The following is a 20,892-nucleotide window of genomic DNA, read 5'->3' as shown; positions in this document are numbered from 1 at the left end:
GCTGCAGTCCATGGGGTCGCAAAGAATCGGACACGACTGAGCGACTGAACTGAACTGAAGGAATAATTATCAAACTGTATTAATTCAGGGTCAATCCCTTTCATATTTTATTAAAGGAAATCAGATTTATCTCATAAGAAAAATACATTTAAAACAGTGTTTGGTAGGAAGAATTGTTAACTGAGGCAATGCTTTTGAATATGCCATCACTGATCAAACACAACTGTGATATGAACTGACATATTTCTAATGTATACAGCTCTTTCGTGTGTGTAATGTCACAATTGGCTTAAAGTCGAACAACTCAACCACTATAAAGTAATAAAGGTTCGTAGAAGCCTTCAGTTCAGTTCAGTTGCTCAGTCGTTTCCGACTCTTTGCAACCCCATGAATCCTTACCTCTCCCAAAAGCACTCGCCTTCTGAGTTCTTCTAATAGACCTGCAGACAGTTATCAGACTCCTATCTCCAAGATGTTTTAATTATGTGAGTGTGTGTGTGTGGGTGTATTTGGCCTGGACTTGAGAGCAGGAGTTGTATCTTATTTCTCGCACCTACCAAGCAGCCAATAGTAAGCACTCAACAAATGGTACTGAACCAAATCATCAATTGATTAATTAATTTCCAAGTCTCTTCACATTGATTACTTAGCGTGTCCCTACATGGGCTGCCGTCTATGGAGTCGCAGAGTCGGACACGACTGAAGAGACTTAGCAGCAGCACATGTGCCCATGGGCAGAGATTTAATTCAGTAAGTATAATACACATATAAGAATGCAAAAAGGATAGACTTCGGTTTTGCGGTAAAGGAGAGACCAAATGGAAATAGCGCATGTTGACCTGTGGTGGGAGTTCCCCTCTTTTCCCACAGTGACCTGCCCCAACACCCATCGACAGCTCAGTTCCGGCTACTTTAGCCTGGGCAGAGAGCGAGAGCGAGGGCGCTTGGGAGAAGCTTCGCCCAACGGCGATAGATTAGTCGGGCCTTAGAAAGATGGCGTCCTCGGAGCAGGCTGAGCAGCCGAGCCAGGTAAGGGGAGTGGGGCTGCCCAGTAGTGGTGGCGGGGACCCCCGCTGGAGTGGGGGGGTGGCTTGGCGGGTGGCTGGGAGCCCAGTGGGGACCCTGAGCCTCGGAAGCAGGCGCCCGCGACCTCTAGCCACCTCTGGGGTCCCGCCCCTCGCCAGGTCCTCGCCGCCCGGCCCCTCCCCCGATGACCCCTCTTTGACCACATTCCCGAGCCGGGGCTTGGAGGCGCCGGCGGTCCCGCCTTTCCGCCTGTCGGCCCCTGGGGTCCCACTTGTGCTTGGCTGGAGCGGTGGCGGGACCTTGAGAAATCCCCCAGCCTTGAGCTGCGAGGACTCCTGCTTGAGAAGGGTGAGAGGCTGGATCGTTCCCGGCCCTTCCGTCCCGGGAGGGGCCTGACTCCCTCAGGGTTCCCACTTCCCCGCAGCCTCAGCCTCCCGGGCCACCCTGCTGCCAGCCTCTTCGTTTTCAGTCACCTTTGCGCTTCCCCTGCTAAGTTGGAGGGTGGGAAATATACTTGGACTCTCAGTGCGTTGGTAGGAAGGGGACTCATTGTAAACAACAGACATCGGCGAGCTAATGGCTGGTAATCTGTCCTTGCTGCCCAATTTGGTTTTCTCAGCCAAAGACTCTAGCCTTTCAGTCACAGATGCAGCCAAATCCCACTCCAGTTCGGGGACCTTGAAGACCAGTGCTCACTCCTGTTAGGATGCAGTGGATGATAAGGCTTCTGAAGGCGTTTGTAGTCCAAAGATGGGGTGGACTAGGGGTAAGCGGTACTTTACAATTACTGAGTGTGTGCTATCATGCCGAGGACAAATTACGCTTATTATCTCGTTTAATGCTCATTACAACCTTTATGAAGTACAGGCTATTAAGCGCCATTTTGCAGGGTCTGTAACGAGCCTGATAAGCCTGGATTTGTGTGTGACTCCACTAGTTAGTCCTCCATGTGTAAGTTTAGTTAGGATTGGACAGAGGAGGAAGAAAATGGTGTCAACCTGGACTCATCGTTCATTTCTCACCTCCTTGAAACACCTGTGACTTTTCAGCCGCCTACTGGTATTTCACTTCCTTCCTTGGCAGAAGAATACCACTTAGTGTTTCTTATTACTCTTTCATTCTTTATAAGTCTGTTAGAGGAATTGCACTTAGAGGAGTAGCGTGTTCCCCAGACCAGCTTCCGCTAGCGAAGGGAATGATTCAGACAGATGTCTGCATTATAAAACATGAGAAATAAAGAGGGCTTCTTTGGTCTTCTCACTGTCGAAAATTCTGGAGTGTGGGGAGTGTCCTGAGTTGGAGGGGGCGAGACTCTTCATTCTTAACCTTAACCCACTTAGCTGGCTGAAATACCGAGGCTCCTCAGAATCTGGGCTTCTCTGAACTGTTATATATTAGGAATGCCTGTAGGCTGGGATTAAAGGATGCCAGAACGTGTAATTTTCCTGTAACTGAAGGTTACTAGAGTTTTTGCCACTGGGAGGCTTTTTAGCCCCCAAAGTGTCCTTTGGTTCTAGAAATTGTCTTCTCTGTGCACATGGACGGGATCGAAGGTCCTGAAGGGGGCTTGGCTGGCCTCTGTTTGGTTTTCAACTCTGCTTCTCCTTTGCCCTCCTTTCCAAAGCTGGTAGAGATGGGATTGCATCAGAAAATGCTGGCAGACTGGGGCAAAACTTGAATGTTTCACACCAGATTCTGTCACTGTCTGACAATAAGCTGTAAATGCTTGCATTTTAAGTGAACCAACTCTCTTCAGCAGTTGCTTTGCATTTCATTTCCTAGTCCTGCTCTGTGGTTTCCCCATTTCTCCAGTAAAACACAGTGGAACTGAGAGAACTGTTTGTATATTCCCCCAAGCCTGGTTTGGGTGTGAGAAGAATGCATCACACCTGTGGGACTGAGCCAGCATTCTGTCTCTTGTAGAAACTTTGTTCTCTTTGTGGCATCAGTCTCTTGTTTTGAAAGATTGAGGGTAGATAACCAATACTTTCTTTGAAAGGCAGTGTAAAGCAGTGGTTAAAAGTATGGACTATGAAGCCATCCCCACTGCTCTAGAATCCTAGCCCCACTATTTACCAACTGTGTTGGTCTTGGACAAGTCTCTTCTTTGGCCTTAGTTTCCCCATCTGTCAAATAGAAATAATACTAGTGCCTATCTCATAGCACTGGTCTGAGGATTAAATGAATTAACTTGTTTTAGAACAGTGCCTGACATAGTGTGTTATCTATTAGTATTCCATGTAGTAAACTCTGGAGTTGACGCACAAGCCATCTAAGCCTTTCGTCAGTTCCTGTTGTGATGTTTTTGGGAGTATGAGTTTTCATATGTTGACCAGAAGTTCACTAACGTTTTACTTGCTCTTAAGTAATCGCCTTAAAATTTAAAGGAATATCCTAACTAATGATTATCCTTGCTGTCCTTTGTAACTTAGATTTCACTGGTATACTTGCTTTTTCATAAGGGTATAATCGTTTTAGTTTGTCTTCAAAACAGTCTGTTGGAATTGCATTTATTGCTTCATACTCTTGTTGTGTTTACTCCACATTACTCTGTTTTGCAAGGCTAATCTCTTATCAAAGTCCCTTTTAGTCTGTACATGTTATGGCCCATAGGAACAGGAAATGTTATCCCTATTTCTGTACTTTCCCACCAGCTTTTCTGTCTTTAGTGAAGAGCAGAGGCATGGTTCAATCCAATGGTTTAATGATTGTTGAGTATTGAGAATTATTACGGAATGTAGGTTTCGAGTCTGTTCATGTTCACTGGATATAGTCAATTATGGACTGAAAAAACACAGAAGCAGGGAAGGGAGAAGAGTACAGCAAAGATATTATGGAGAGAAAGGCTTGTTTTCCTGATTGGCTTTGGTTTGAGCTCCAGCATTCACTCACTCTTGGACTTATCACTCCACCTCTCTGAGCCTCAGTTTTCTTCTCTGTAAAATGGGAGTGATAATAATTAACTTAGAAGGTTGCTTTGAGGGTTGACTGAAGTTACAGATGTTAAAAGTATGTGGTACATTTTGAGTGCTTATGTTGTGAATGTTAATTTCCTTCTTCAGGTCTCTGCATACAGTTTTGGAAGATTACTGAACTCTTGAATAACAAGTTCAAACAAGATATTTTGTCCCTCACTCTTTATTTTGAAAAGTTTTCAACCTATTAGAAAAGTTGAAAGAATAATACAGAGGATTCCTCTAAAACTCTCATAAAAGCGAACAAGATACATTGTTTACTTTTTGCTGAATTTGCTCTATTTCAGTCTCTATATTTTTCTTTTCTTAGGGAAGGATTAGATAGTTACAGACATGGTATTTCATTCTAGAATACTTCACCTTGTCTCTCATAAGAGTAAGGTTATTCTCTACATAACCATAATACCACTATCACAAAGGAAGTTTGGTATTGATAAAATATTATTTATTAATACAGACCACATTCAATGTTTCCAATAAAAAGACAAATTCAGGATCCAGTGAAGAAACAGGGAGTGCATTGATTTGCCTCTTTAGTATAATTTAGCATGATTCCCTAGCCTTTAAAATGAAAAAACCTTTTTATTGTTGTTTAACAGACACCCAGGAAGTCCACCACTTATGTGTACAGCTTGGTGAATGTTCACAGAATGAACACAATCTTGCGTAACTAGTACTCGGATCAAGCAATCAAACACAACCGGAACCTCAGAAACCTCTTTGGTGTCCCTTCTGTTACTGTCCAGTCCCCAGAACGTTGCCCCTATCCTGACTTAATACCCGTATGTTAATAGCTTTTTGAGTGACTGAGTCTTTGTGGCCAAAAGCTTTACCCTGGAATTCAAATAGGTGTGTTGTGGTCAGTTTTGACAAATGTATATATACCTGTTTAACCACCACCACAGTCAAGATCAAAACAATTCCAGTATTCCCAAACATTCCCTTACTCTGCTTCCCCAGAAAATCCTAGCCTTTGGCCTCAGGAAATCTGAGCTGCTAATAGATTATACTTGTCTCTCCTAGAATTACACATGGATGTATTCATAATGTATATAATCTTTTGTGTCTCACTTCTTTTGCTCAGAATAGCGTCCGTGAAATTTTATATTGTTGTACATATGGCTTAGCAGTGAAGAGTCTGCCTGCAGCGCAGGAGATGTGGGTTTGATCCCTGGGTCAGGAAGATCCCTTGAAGAAGGAAGTGGCAACCCACTCTGGTATTCTTGCCTGGGAAACCCCATGGACAGAGGATCCTCGTGGGCTTTATAGTCCATGGGGTTGTTAGAGTTGTACATGACTGAGCAACTGAACCACCACCACCACCATGTATCAGTAATTCATTACTTTTTACTGGTGTGTAGTATTCCATTGTATAGGTAAATCAACAGCACAGTTGATCTGTTCGCCACTTGGACATTTGGTGTATATTAATGGCCTGTTGTCTAACAATGTTATCACACATTTAGCAGTTTCACGTTTGTTGTCTCGCAGTGTCTGTGGGTCAGGAGTCAGGACATGATTTAGCTGTGTCTCCCAAGGCAGCAGTCAAGCTGTCTGTCAGGGCTGTGGTTGCATCTGAGTCTTGACCGGGGAAGGATTTGCTTCCGAGCTCGCGTGGTTGTTGGAAGCATTTGGCTCCTTGTGGACTGCAGCGTGAGGACCCCATTTTGTCAGCAGCTGTCAGCCAGAGGCCACCTGCAGTTTCTGCCACATGAGTCTCCCCCGAGTGGCCGCTTGTTTCCTCGAAAGTGAATGGACATTACAGTCTAACGTAATGTAACCTCATATGTGTAACTACATGAGCTCTGTCACCATTAGCATACTGTATCGGCCAGAAACCTGCCACCGTTCCTGCCCACATTCAAAGGGACAGCAGAAGGGCATGAATGCCAGGAGATGGGGAGCATGGGAGGCACCTCGGAGACTCTTCTCCATATGGTTGGTTCTAGTTTGGGGCTACTGTAAATATTCATGTGTGTTTGTGCAAACATATAATCATTTTTCTTGGTAAATACCTCCCAAGTGTAACTGCTGGGTCACATGGTAAGTGTACGTTGAGCTCTGTAATAGCTTGTGTTCTTGTTTTGTAAAGTTGTGGTCCTTGTTGTTGTTTAGTCACTAAGTCATGTGTGACTCTTTGCGACCCCGTAGACTGCCTCACCCCGTCTTCTCTGACTTCCATGATTGCCCAGTTGGCTGAGATTCATGTCCATTGAGTTGGTGATACTATCTAGCCATCTCATTCTCTGCTGCTCCCCTTCTCCTCTGCCTTCAGTCTTTCCCAGCATCAGGGTCTTTTCCAGTGAGTTGGCTCTTCCAATCAGATGGCCAAAGTATTGGAGCTTCGGCAAAGTTGTACTGTTCTTCATTCCACCAACAGTGTATGAACATTCTGATTGCCCCACACCCATACCAACACTTGGTATTGCTTGTCTGTTTTAATTTTAGCCGTTTGAGTGTGTAGCTTGAGTGAGTATGTAGTGGTATTTCATTGTGGTTTTTCTTTGCATTTCTGTGATGACAAATAACATTAAGCATCTCTTTTCATGTGCATACTGGTAAAGGCTGAGCCTCATGTTTTTCCCCATATGAATATCAGTTGTTCCAGAATCATTTGTTGATCTTACCATCTTTGTGAAAAAAAAAAAAAATTGAAAAATAGTATATAATAGATCAATTTCTAAACTGTCTTCTGTTCCATTTATCTGTTACCTATATGTTTCTCCTAATGCAAATGAAGTATAGTTGACTCATGAGTTTGAACTGCATTGGTCCACTTATACTTGGATTTCTTTTGCAATAAATACACAGTGCAGTATATAACATACTACACAGTTTGTGGTTGGTTGAATCCATAGATATGGAGGGCTAACTGATACTGATTTATAGTTTGTGTGTGTGTGTGAGTGAGAGAGAGAGAGAAATCTGTATCTAACTGTAAGGTAATACTGGCCTATCAGAATGAGGTGGGAACTTCTGTTTATTTATTTATTCTTTGGCTGTGCCGTGCGGCTTGCGGGACCTGTTTCTAGACAAGGGATTGAACCTGGGCCACAGCATTTGAAGCCCAGGGTCCTAACCACTAGGCCACCAGGGAACTCCCTCGCCTTTCTTTTCTACTTTCTGAAATAGTTTGTGTAAGACTGCTATTACTGGGCACTTCCATGGCAAGTGGTTAAGGCTTGTGCTTTCTGTTTTTTTTCTGTCAGCTTTGACATAATGTTTCTCAAGGAATTTGCTATCATTTCAGTTGTCAAATATGTTTTTAAGGTGTTTCATAATATGCCTTTTTATTTTTTCTAAAGGTTTCTTCTTTCTCCCCATTGTGGGCCATTTCTATAGTCTTTATTGAATTTGGTATAGTATTATTTCCATGTTATGTTTGGTTTTTTGGCCACGAGATCTTAGCTCCCTGACCAGGAATCCAACCTGTATTCCTTGCATTGGAAGGTGAAATCTTAACCACTGGACTGCCAGGGAGGTCCCTCTATCATTTTTTATTTAAAGAGAAGTTAATTCTTTATTTTATTTTCGGCTGCTCTGGGTCTTTGTTGCCTTGTGCAGGCTTTCTCTAGTGGCGGCGAGTGGGGGCTCCTCTCCGTTGTGGTTTTGGGGCTTCTGTGGTGGTGGCTTCTCTTGTGGAGCATGGGCTGTAGTCACACAGGATCGGTAGTTGTGGCCTTCCCGTATCTTTTAGATGTCTATAAAATATGCAGAGATGTCCCCCTTTTCATTCCTACTATTGGAAAATAATGTCTTTTTTTAAAAACTGATCGATCTGGCTACAGATTTTCAGTCTTAGTATTCCTCAGAAAATCGGTTTTTATTTTATTGATTTTCCTCTGTTGTTTTTAAGTTTTAAATTTTCTTTCTTTCTGTTTACTTTGGGTTTCACTTGTTCTTTCTCTAGCTTCTTTTCTAAAGTCACTAACTAAAACTGTAAACTTCCTTCTAAGCACAGCTTTAGTTACATTCCACAAATTTAGATGCATTGTGTTTTCATTTTCATTCAGTTCAGTTCAGTCACTCAGTCGTGTCCGACTCTTTGTGACCCCATCGACTGCAGCACGCCAGGCTTCCCTCTCTATCACCAACTCCCGGAGCTTGCTCAAACTCATGTACATCATGTTGGTGATGCCATCCAGCCATCTCATCCTCTGTCGTCCCCTTCTCCTGCCTTCAATCTTTCCCATTATCAGGGTCTTTTCCAGTGGGTCAGTTCTTCACAGCAGGTGGTCACAGTATTGGAGCTTCAGCTTCAGTCCTTCCAATGAATATTCAGAACTGATTTCCTTTAGGATTGACTGGTTTGATCTCCTTGCAGTCCAAGGGGCTTTCAAGAGTCATCTCCAGCACCACAGTTCAAAAGATCAATTCTTCAGTGCTCAGCTTTCTTTATGGTCCAACTCTCACATCTATACACGATTACTGGAAAAACCATAGCTTTGACTATACAGACCCTTGTCGGCAAAGTTATGTCTCTGCTTTTTAATATGCTGTGAGTTCAGCATATTTTTTCTGTAATTATTTTGTCTTCTTGATTAGCGCTCTTATTTTGAAAGTGTCCTTGTTTATCATTGGAAATATCTGTTAGTTTGAAGTTGTCTGAGATTAATATTGCCAGTACAGCTTTTGTATGATTAGTGTTTGCATGGTCTATCATTTTCCATCCTTTGGCTTTTGAGCTGTGTGTGTCATTTTGTTTAAAATGGGTTTCTCATGGGCATTCTATAGCTCAGTCTTGGGTTTTCTCACCACTTAGTCTGACAGTCTCTGCCTCTTAATAGGAGTGTTTCATTTGTACTCAAGGTAAATATGAATGTGGTTGGGTTTAAGTCTGAAGTGAAGTTGCTCAGTCGTGTCCAACTCTTTGCGCCCCTATAGACTGTAGCCTACTGGGCTCCTCTGTCCATGGGATTTTCCAGGCAAGAATACTGGAGTGGGTTGCCAGGTTCAAACCCAGGTCTCCCGCATTGTAGGCAGACGCTTTACCATCTGAGCCACAAGGGAAGCCCTCGGGTTTAAGTCTACCATCTTGCATTTTTTTTTTCATCTGTCTTTTGTTTTCTCTTTTTTTTTTGTCTTCTCTTGGATTGAATTATTTTTTGGATTTCATTTTATCCCTACTGTTGATCTAGCTGTACCCTACCAATTATTATTATTATTTTTACTAATTAGTGATTGCTCTAAGGTTTACAATATGTTACTTTAAGTTACTACAGCCTATTCTCAAATGACATACTATTAAATAATTCACGTATAAGAACCTAACAGAAATATGCTTCAGTTTTCCCTCTTATCCATTATACTATGTGTCATAGATTTTACTACTACATATGACATAAACCTCACAGTACATTTAAAGTATCTTTTAAAAATAAAAATGTCTTTGCTAACATGTTGACCATTTCTAACGTTCTTCTTTCATGTAGATTAAGTTTCCATCCCGTATTGTTTTTCTTCTGCTTAAAGAATTTCTTTTAACGTGTTTTGTGGTACAAGTATACTGTTGACGACCACTGCCTCTTTTTCCTTTTGAAAAAGTCTTTAATTTGTATTCATTTTTGAAATAATTTAATTGGATATAGAGTTCCAGGTCGTGTCCTGCCCTCTGTGGGCATTTTAAAGATATTATTTGTTTTGAAATGCCAGATGGCCAAGTTTTTGTGGTTTTATTAACACAAACGCAGTGTGCAGACGAGCTGTCTGTTCATTTCTCTGCTGGGCGGCCTGGCGTAGGATTGGTGACTCTGAGGGCCAGCAGGATTGCTCTTTCCACACTGGCTTTGAGTCCTTGGAGGAGACGTGTGAGTAACCTAAGCACAGGAAGGTTGTTGCACGTGAGCAGCACTTTAGGCTCCCTGAAGTTGTGGACCAGGAACTTCCGGAAGCCACTGGGCAGTATGACCTTCGTGTTCTTGTTGCTCCCGTGACCAGCGTTGGGCACTTGTATCTGGCCCTTGAGTTTCTTGAGCACCCTGTTGTCAGTGCCTCTGGGTTTCCATCAGTTCCACTTAATTTTGACATATCAGTCTGACTGGTGTGGGTTCAACTTCTTGGTCCTCTTTTTGACGAGCTTCACGAGGGGTCTGAAGGTGGCCCTGATGGCTGTCACCTCTGTAAAGTGGGCAGTGCTGAGGAAGAGCCAAAGATACTATCCTATTGTTTCTTTGTTTTCCTTTTGTCCTGCACAGTTATGGATCAGAAGTCTGAAGTCATTTTTAATCTTGATTAATATGTGTAGGTAATGTTTCTCTTTTTTTTCTGGCTGCTTAGAATGTTTTTCCCTTTTCATATTTTTAGAATTCGGTTATGGTGTACTTTAGTATACTTCTGTGTTTGTTCTGCTTGGGGTTTGTTGAGCTTCTGGATCTGTGAGTTTCTAGTTTTCATCAAACTTAGAAAATTTTCAGTCATTATTCAAATATTTTTCTCTTTGGGGTCCTCCACCATCCTTCATTTTAATCAGTTTCTGCTGCGGTGTTTTCAAGTGCACTTACTTTTTTTCCTGTAGTAGCTAATCTGCTGTCATTACTATTCTGTGAAATTTATATTTCAAATATGGTTTTTCATCTCTAGAAGTCCTACTTTCTTCTTATACCTCCCATTTCTGTCCTTACTGTGATCATGGTTTCCTTTAAATTATTTTTTAAAAGAAGATCTTTAATTTATTTGGCTGTGTAGGGTCTTCGTTGTTGCACATGGGATCTTTAATTGTGGCGTGCAAACTCTCAGTTGTGGCGTGCAAACTCTCAGTTGTGGCATGCAAACTCTCAGTTGTGGCACCTGGGGTCTGGTTCCCTGACCAGGGATCGAACCTAAGGCCCCTGAGCTGGGAGCATGGTGTCTTAGCCACTGAACCCCCAGGAAAGTTCTCTTTTTTAAATTTATTGAGGTTTTTTACTTGACATACAGCATTATATTAATTTCAGGTGTACAACATGATTTGATATTTGTATTTTTTAATTGAGCTAAATTCTTGAATAAAGCTGGACTGGTGAGACTCATGGATCTTGTGGACTTGGTTCAGCTTCTGACAAGCAGTTTGGCTGCTCAGACCTTACCCCTCTTTCAAAACCACGTCTGAGCTGCGTGTTAAAGATGGGAGTGAGTCCTCCTCGTCGTAAGGAAGTGGACTTGTTAGGATTCTTCCAGGGGTCCGATTGGTGTTTTGAATGGAGCAGTCCTTCATTGTGTCCACTGTGGGACATTTAGTCCCCCAGACCCCTGCCTTCTAAATGCCTGTGGGGCTCTCTGGTCACTGTGACAGCCAGAAACACCTCCACACACGTTTAAATGCCTGTCTGGGGGTGATTCCACCCCAGAGTTGAGATCCACTGGGTCGTGACATTGCTTTGAGACTGGCCAGGTTTGTATTTTGTTGGTGGTGAAATGCTGCAGGGAAAGACACTGGCATTGTCCTTTGCCTGCTTCGTTTTGGCTTATGTATAAGAAGTGGTTCCTTTGTTTTACTCTTTTAACTAAAAAATTAATTAAGTACATATTAATTGAGTATCGATACCAGTTACATTCTAAGTGCTGAAGATCAGCCTTCACCAAGGTGGTAAAGTGCCTGCCTTCAAGGAACTGAAAACTAGCAGGGACAGACATTAATAAACAAGTTATATGATGAAGAATTTCAGATGGTATCATAAGGACATCCACATGCAGAGTAGCAAGGATGAATGATGCCTGTCCTGGTTATCAAGAAATAGTTTTCTAAAGAACACAGGTATTTGAGCTAGAGAATCACCTGGAAAATAATCGTATTAGGCAATTCTCAGATTGGTAAGAAGTCATTTGTGAGCACAGAGCAGTGAGTTGGAATACAGCGTGGGGAAATGCTTGCTCCTTTCTTGGCAGCCCCCGAGAACAGTCTTGAAGTCAGGCTTTGGTGTGCTGAGACCCTAGAAGGCTCTGTGAAGCCAAAGTTTGAGGAATTCAGAGAGTGTTGCTATTTAAGCTCCTTGGTAGGGCTGTGCTTCTTACACACTTTGAATATCCCAGAAAGACTCTGTAAGGAGCCAGCATCAGTGGTGGGTCCCCAAGGAAGAGGAGGCTGTTGGGATGAGAAGGGAGCTTCCTTTTTAAATTTTTTAAAGCAGAGTACATTTACATGGCTCACATAAAAAGGTACAAAAGCATATATGATGAAACAGACTTCTTTGGTGCTGTGTATGGTTTAAAGTTTTTTCTCTGGCAAATATTAGTTGTTCAGGAGATGAACTAATTTAAAGGGAAGTTCCTTGGAGGTTATGATTCACAGTGATTAGTTGTATTTCAGGAAGAAAGTTTTAGTTTAAATCAGAATGAGACTTCCTGAATAATAGAGCTGTTTGTGTTAGTTCCATCTAGTTAAATAACTTACATTATTATTTATGGGATAGCGTTAAGGTTGTTGCTTAATAAAATGTAGTCTAAACAAAACTCGATTATTTTGATTAAGTAGAAGAGCTCCAGTCCTTTTGGTACCCGTCCTTTTAGCTGAGTCATCATAGGCAGGTTCTTTAACCTCCCTTGCCTCAGTTTCCTCATCAGCAATACTTCCATACATTTATTGTGAGAATGAAATAAAGAAGGAGCTAAGTAAATGTTTGCACTTAATATTTACCAGATGGACTGAAGGAAGCCCTCAAGAAGGCAATGAACTTCATATAATATGTTCAAACCCAATCCATTCTGCTCTTTGTTGCCCGCTCATTCATTCAGCAAATATCTGTGGAAGGTCTGTGGCTCAGCAGGTGAAGAATTTACCTGCAATGTAGGAGACACAGGAGAAGTGAGTTTGATCCCCAGATTGGGAAGATCCCCTGGAGGAGGAAATGGCGACCCACTCCAGTATTCTTGCCTGGAGAATTCAGTGGGCAGAGGAGCCTGGTGGGCTACAGTCCAAAGGGTCACAAAAGAGAGTTGGACACGACTAAGCAAACGAGCACATAACCTGTGCCTGATCCTGACCCAGGGATACAGTGATGAGCAGACACCGAGTCTGCCCACTTGGAGTATACAATCCAGTGAGGACACAGACATCAGTCGGATATCACACACTTAAAATTGCAGTTCGGCTTAGTCTGAGAGGAGAGGAGAGGTGTGGAGTACCGTGGAGAGGTGCACGATGTGAGTGTATATTCAGGAGATTTGAATATACAGATATTCTCCTGTCAGAGAAGGAATGCTTTCCCAAGAGTGACTTAGCTGGCATCTGAAGGAGAAGTTAAGCCGTCAGAGAGAAGGGAAGGAACAGCTGGTGCAAAGGCCCCTTGACAGAGGAAGAAAAGGCAAGTGTGTGCGTTGTGGGCAAAGCTGGGGAATGTGGTGCCAGACCTGGTATGTCAGAGGAGACGCATGGCCAAACTGAGAAGGTTTATCTGTATTAGAGTCATTGTTGTTTACTGGGGTGGTTGGGTGGATGAGATCAGAGTGTTGTTTTGAAGAGAGAGTCTGCTTGCAGGGTGGAAACTGAATTAGAAGAGAGCCAGCATGGATGTGAGTGAGCTGATGAGAAGGCTATGGCAGTGGTCCAGGCAGGGGTTTTTGGAAGCTTGGACTTAAGTGACGTTGGAAGAAATGGAGCAAAGTGGATGGCCTGATTCCACAGATGTTTAGGAGGGCAGATGGGAAGACTTGATATGGTGTTTGCTCTGGCAGGTGAGGGGAGGCGCTGCCCAGGGTGGTCTTTTGGATTCTAGTTTGCATATTTTGGTGGAAGGTTGACTTTCACCCAGACAGGGAAAACAGAAGAGGTCATATGTGGTGGAGGGAGAGGATTATGAATCTGCTATGGGATTTGTTAAGTCCAGGAGAATGCAGGAAGTTGTAGAACTCAAGAGCGGTGTGGGCTGGATCCCTAAATGCATCAGCTTGTGGATGGATGCCTGGAGCTTTAGGAGGGAGGGGAGCACGTTCAGGTTTCCAGTTACTTTCCATACTTTCTAATCTTATGCTGGCTGACCTTCTTGCCCTAGGGAAGAAGGGGCTCTTGAGAAGGACTTCGGATGAAGTGGTAGGGTCTTTCCAGCAGAGTCCTTGCCTCCCTGTGTGGGAGCAGCTGGGCAAGAGGAATCTTTGGGGACCCTCTGTGGACTGGACTGTTCCTCTCTCCACTTCCATTCTTTTCCCCAGAAGGCTTAGCACTTGCCGTCTGAACCAGCTGGGAGGAGTTTGGAGGCTGGCTCCACAGATTAGTTCATTTGTCTGGATATTATCTGTGGATAATTGGGAATTGGTTTGAACATCAGTAACAGTAAACTAATCATGACTCTCTCAAGCTGCTTGTTTTCTTCCTTTGGAGATTTGTAGATTTCCTCCCAAGTTGTCTGTCTCTGTCTCTTGTCTCTCCCTTTCTCTGAGCTGTGGCCATGTCAGCTAAGGGTTGAAGGTAAATTTGAGAGTGAGGGGAGGGATCCAGAGAAAGAAACAGACTAGGACCAGGCGAGTGGGCCACATGCTGCCTGCGGGTTGGTCTGTTTATCTGTCAGCTTGTCACTAGCTTATTTTCAAAAACCCGACTTTCTTTTCTGCTGGGGATTGGTATCCTGAGAGACAGGTAGTAATAGGAACCAGTGTTCATGGTTTACGGCTTCCTTGGCTCCAGATAGATGCTGAGTGTAGGCAACTGGGACCCCCTTGTGGCTGGATCTGGTTCTTCACTTTTGGTCTGCTGCTGGTCAACGTGGAGGGTGGCGGTGGGCAGAGATGGCAAAAGGAAAGTTTGGCTCACTTAATACCTTTTGTGGACTTTGCTATTGCTGTGGGTTTCGTGATGGTCCCCTGCCACTGCTACTCAGCTGCTTGGGCCCTCTGAAGCCAAATTCAGCCTTCTTGAGATGTTGTGACTGTGAACCTGAACCTGGAAGCCCTCTCTCCATGTTCTCTAGCAAATTTGGGCTTCCTGGGCTACTTCTTACAAGGAACCCACCACAGACCTCTCTGCAGTATGGAAACGGGTGAGAAGTGCCAGAAGTAGTTGTTTGTGTGGGTCGCCTTTGGTTTTTTGATGTCCATTGGGTGGCACTGCAATCTTACTTTTGTTTTTATTTTTCTTTGCAGCCAAGCTCTGCTCCAGGAAGTGAAAATGTGGTGCCTCGAGAGCCGCTGGTAAGAAGCCACGATATATAGTATGAGTCTCTATTAATTAAAATACGTAGTATGATTCTCTGTTAATTAAAACACTGAGTTTAAAGAAGCCTGATGACCCTATAGTCATGCGTCAGTAGTGCCCTTGAATATAGGAGTGGAGGTGTTCTGTGGAGACCCAGCCCGTCAGCAACCTCTCACTTCTGACTGCTTTTCAGGCATGCAGAGGTTAGCGAGACTCCCTCTTAGTAAACCCTGGTCTTTTCTGGAATGAGGAGCACCCACCCCTGGTCTGGTGATGCACCGTTTTATTTCTTGTTAATCAGTGGGATGCCCAAAACCTATGGTGGCTGAGCTGAAGCGAGGTTGCTGGACCTGACCAAGGAGCTGAGCTGCTTGATTGTCTGAAATAGCCATTCTGTTCCTCAGAGTGAGGGCACTTCAAGTGGCCTTTGAAGAACAGAAAAGAGAGAGAGAGTTCTGTTTCTGCCTGGCCTGTAATTAGGTTTGTGATGCTCACTACCAACATTCTCTGCTAACACAGTTGATAGGGAAGAGGCCTACTAAGTGCTGAAGCTAATTCTCTTTACACAGTGCGTTTGCCTTGGTGGTCTTGGCCCAAGTGCCTGCCCCATTTTCTGTTTTGCATTTCAAGGCCTACTGCAAATCCTCTTGGCTGAATATTAAGCCCTTTTCTGTACTGGAAATTCCCTGGCAGTCCAGTGGTTAAGACTCTGCACTCTCATTGCTGGAGCCTGGGTTCAATCCCTGATTGGGGAACTAAGAGTCCACAGACTGCGTCACAGCCAAAAAAAAAAAGACTTGATCTCTAGAGAAGTTTTACAGAGGGGCCAGCTTTATGTTTAACTTCGCAGAGCTTTTTCTTTCACTGAATAGTGATAGCAAACTTAGGGATATACCACCGAGCTTCTGTTTCAGCAGGGCCTGTAGTTTTACGTGTTTTCCTTCCCTCTCCTTCTGGAGGTATGGGAGGAGGTGACGTGAGGCCCTTACTGGCATGAACAAGTCTGAATCCCGGCCTGTGCTAAGACTTTCCAAGGCAGGAGGTGAGTTGGATCTGGCTGAGCTGGAGGAAGGCCCGGGTGGCGCCAGCCCTGCGGGACTGGTGGAGAGAGCCACTCTTGTCCTGCATGTCACCTGCTCTTCCCAAGGACGGCTCACTTCCCGCCACTCCCTTTGTGGCTTCATTTCCCTCTTTTGGTATTGCGTGGGCTCTTCCTTGTGGTCTTGGTGGTGTGAAAGCCAGAGGAGGCTTTGCTCGGCCAGTCCCGTAGGTTGGGAGCTTGTTTCCCGTGGGGCCTGCCTCAGTGCCCCTCAGACTGAAGTTGTAGTTGACTTTGGACTAAAGTTCAAATTGAACACTCTAGTCCTCTTCAGTCCTTTATTCCTCTGTCTCTTTTCACATTTTTATCTACTCATTTAACTACTGATCATCAGAAGAGCGGCTGGACCATCTTTTGGGCGTTCTTTCTAGCATGGAGCCCTGAGCAGTCGGTGGCATCGCTGACTATCGGGTGCTTGGAGCCCCATGGCCCTTCTGCTCTGCTAATGTTTCTGTGCACTGCTCGTTTCCTGCTGCATTCGGCATCTGCATGTTGGTTGCTTGTATTTTTATTTCTTTCTTTTCTGGGAGGCCCTGAGCAGTCTTCAAACCCTAGTAGCCAGCGATCGTCCAGAGTTCAGATTCATTCTCTCCAGGCCAACTCCACAATTACCTTATATTTAATTAATATTTTTTCCCCTCTTTACATACTTGCTGCATAATTGCTCAGAGGAAAGAAAACACATAGCAGCAATTTATATATATATAAAAAAACAATAATTAAAAAAACACCCCGAAATAAACTCCCATCTCATTTGGGTTGATCCTATGAGTTGGGTAATTAGGGCCCTATTAAAAGGTAGACCCTTCCTCCTTCCCTTCTTTTTTTATTAATTTTTTTATATTAAACTCCCACAGTTTCTCAGTCATGCCCTTATTGCTTTTGGCCAACCATTTGCAGCAGCCTGATTAAATGAGGGCACCAGCCGAGTTGTATGCTCTTATGTGAGCTACTTCTGCCTCTTGGGAGAGGCAGCAGGAGGGTGCCAGGCAGAGAGGCTGCCGCGGGCCAGCGGTGGCTTGTGTGGCTGGTCAGGGGGACAGGACGAGCCGCTGCGAACTGGCAGCAGGCTAGAGAGAGTCACAAGGTGGCCAGAGAGGTGATGGGGCACCCACCCACAGAAAGCCCCCTAGCACTCAGCCCAAGGGCCTATCTATACCCTCACCCCCACCCCCCAGGGAGGTTCCTCAGGCTGTATGTGTTAGCTGTCTCCTGGGTGCTCAGGAGGAGCAGACAATTGAAGAATAAAGCTAAGCCTTCTTCCTAAGTAATTTATATATCTTATTTGGGGAAGAAAATGCATTTGTTACATGCAAGACAATTAGCAAATGGCACAAGGTTGTATATAATTTTAGCAAACAGTACAAAATTGTATATAATTTGGTGCAGAATTGCCTGGCTGGGAGTATAAGAGAGCCTTCATTATTCAGAGAAAGAAGAGTTCTCTGGTGGGTGAGGGGTTCCTTAGGGATGGTTTTTGTGAAACTTGAGGCCAGGGCTGGAGGAATAGGATAGTCCAGTGTTGGAGGGAACACCGTGCTCAGTTATTTCTGGTTTTGTTTTTAACCAAGTGGAGTGCATATTTTCCACAAAATTCCTAAATGGAAGATGCCTGTTCTCTATACTAATAAGGCTAAGCTTGGGATGCTGAAGGCAAATAATCTTGTTCTTTGTCTTCAGAACTAGATGAGCACTTTGGGGTAATTTTCCCCTTTATTAAAAGAGAGGCTGTACTGAGGCGTCAGCATAGTGCAGGTGACGTTGTTAGGTGGACGCATGGAGGTGTCTGCACTACTGCTTTGCTCTGTTTCTAGGAAAGGAGGACCTGGTTTTCATTTCTGTCCTCTCTGGACCCTAAAAGCTGGTTTGTGATTTTGAGTTGATAAGTAGGCTCATTCGCGTCTGACTCTTTTGAGATCCTACAGACTGTAGCCTGCCAGGCTCCTCTGTGCATGGGATTTCCTAGGCAAGAATACTGGAGTGGGTTGACATTTCCTCCTTCATGGGATCTTTCTGGCCCATGGGGTCTTCCTGACCCAGGGATTGAGCCCGAGTCTCCTGCGTTTCCTGCATCAGCAAGCGGATGCTTTACCACTGCCCCACCTTGTGGCCTCTAATTGGCACACTTGTGTGTGTAGCCATCCCCTTGTCTTGATTCTGGCTGCGTAGTGACACTGCACGTTACCTTCTCTTGCCCCTGCAGCCCTCCTTCCCTCACTAAAGAACCAACCCAGCAACTCTGGCCGTATTAGTGGGGTAATTGCTCTGTAATGTCATGATGTCCTTGGGGTGGTGATTGGTGAACAGATTCCCCTTGATAAATTCTGTGAACTCCCCACTGAAATTCTCTGATTGTTAATGACAGAACTCTTTGCCAGAGTTAAAATGGCTGATTACTTTTTTTTTTACACTTTGTTCACTGAGCTTTGCCTCCCAGGACAAGCTCCAGAGTACTGACCTCTAGCTTCCCCCAGACTTGCTCAAAACCTGTAAATTTCCTGTAGACCTGGCTTTTCTCATCACCTATGTGGGCACATGCTCAAGCCGTCGCAGAGGCTCTGGGCTGGTCCCCGCACTGCTCTGCCAGGATCAAGTGCTCCTGCCTAGTTGATAAACCTTTAAGAATGGCTGGGCGATTGTCTGCATTGAGTTCCTCCCTTGCTTTGATACAGAAGTAATCTTCTTAGAGTCCTTCCAGTCATACAGGTTGAGGGTATTTGAAGCAGCTGTAAATACGGTTTCGTTTACGGTCTGCTCACTTTTTTCAGGACGAGTTCCTCAGTGTTCAGCAGTACAGTTGCTTATGTACTTTATATAATGCTTATGGATCTGGGCTAAACTAGGATTTCAGCATTTTGCTCTTTGAAACCAGCTTATTTCTAATGGGTAAGTCTTCTGCCATCTTCTCTTCCTCTGACCTGTAGGTATAGGTTTTGTTTTTGTTTCTGTCCTTTTTCTGCATCCCTCTACCAAAATAACCTCAAACAACAGCTAATGTTCCTTTATAAATGATGATGGCAATTCTACTTTATTACCTTCCCTGTTGCTGCTGCTAAGTCGCTTCAGTCGTGTTCGACTCTGTGTGACCCTGTAGACGGCAGCCTACCAGGCTCCTCCGTCCATGGGATTTTCCAGGCAAGAGTACTGGAATGGGGTTCCATTGTCTTCTCCTGTCACCTTCCCTAGGATTAATGTTTTTTGGTATGCTGAATTCTCTCCCCCCTTTTTTTTTTCTTTTACCTTACATCCCCATGACTTAGTTATTCTATAACTGGAATTTTGCTCCTTTTGATCATTTTCTCCCATTCCCCCCACCCTCCTCTGAGTTCTATTTTTTAATTTTAATTTTTTAGGCTCCCCATATCTGAAGTACAGAAGTATTGTGTCTCCTCAGGTTTCTCCGGGAGGCTAAGACAGAGCCTTGCCTGGGGTGAAGGGGTTGGGTGGGTGGTTCGTGTGTTTGATCTCCACCCTTCTTGGGGAGCTCTTCTACCTCATACCTGGACACCTAAGATTTTCTCTTTGGTTTTTAAGTCAGTTAACCAGAGGCTGGCAATCAAAAGGCTTTTAAGGGACTTCCCTGGTGGTACAGTAGTTAAGACTCTGTGCTTCTAATACAGAGGGTGGGGGTGAGGGGCGAAAGGATTTGATCCCTTGTTGGGGAACTAAGATCCCACATGCCATGTGATGTGGCCAAAAAGTAAAATCTAAAAAACCTTGGTGAATTCAGGGAGCTCCTCTTTAGGAGAACAGCTGTGGCCGGTCGCCTGTCTCCTGGAAACCTCTCACAGGCACCTCTGGCACAGTCTCCCCCGCATTTGTGTCTTTTGTGGTTCCAACACTTGGCTAAACTTGTTGGCGGGCTCACGGTCGGTAGGTGATTCTCATGTTTTTCCCCACCAAAACATTTCTGAAAGATGACATTCACATGCCCAGTGCATTTCTTTGTGTATACTCATGTGAAATAATGTGTGTATGTATGTATAGAACATACAATACACATATATTTATTTTATAAAGTTCAAAGCACTTGGCAGAATAAAATTGATTTTAACATTGTATTCATGAAAGAATTTTATAAGCATGGAGTAGTGACACTAGCCACTTAGATTTTAGAAAATTGTCATTTTTCCAGGAAAAATAAATAAATATGGCAAATCTAAAGTATTAAGCATTATTATCTAAAGAGTCTGTAATGGTTCATTCTGTGAGTGTAACAGAGTTAGGTTTGCTCAACTGAGCTGTGATTTCCATCTGTTTCCCACTCAGGGTCTACTTGGAGGCAGGTGACTGGGGATGATGCTGTAGCTGCTGCTGCTGCTGCTGCTAAGTTGCTTCAGTCGTGTCTGACTCTGTGCAACCCCATAGATGGCAGCCCACCAGGCTCCCCCGTCCCTGGGATTCTCCAGGCAAGAGTACTGGAGTGGGTTGCCATCGCCTTTTCCGATGATGTTGTAGGGATAACCCTAAATCTGCTCTATTTATTTATTTGTAAAAAGTGAGCCATCTGCCTGTTTTGGTGCTTACTGTACGAAAGGCACAAGGCACCCCTCACAGCTGCTGTAAGAAACTTGGAACCTAAATTAAATGTAAACACCCAGAGGGTGGTGCTTGTGGTACACCCCCGGCGTGTCGAGTGTCCTGACTCTAGATGTGGGGCCAGAGGTCCAGGCACTGCAAATTGGAGGAAA

At 44.1% G+C, this 20,892-nt stretch overlaps 1 protein-coding gene across 1 annotated transcript in view; it reads left to right on the top strand.

The window, feature by feature from the left end:
- The first annotated feature begins 993 nt into the window (after positions 1-993).
- The window catches only part of PEX14 (peroxisomal biogenesis factor 14), a 139,145-nt gene continuing 119,246 nt past the window's right edge, over positions 994-20,892 (top strand). Inside the window, exons 1-2 of the mRNA XM_052653767.1 lie at positions 994-1,029; positions 15,051-15,098. Of these exons, the coding sequence (XP_052509727.1) occupies positions 994-1,029; positions 15,051-15,098 (84 nt within the window). The remainder of the gene's footprint in view (positions 1,030-15,050; positions 15,099-20,892) is intronic.

This window comes from Budorcas taxicolor, chromosome 16 (genome assembly GCF_023091745.1).
Source record: "Budorcas taxicolor isolate Tak-1 chromosome 16, Takin1.1, whole genome shotgun sequence".
NCBI classification, from domain to species: Eukaryota; Metazoa; Chordata; class Mammalia; order Artiodactyla; family Bovidae; genus Budorcas; species Budorcas taxicolor.
Note: the sequence above shows the minus strand (reverse complement) of the source record. Positions and strands in the feature narration are given on the sequence as shown.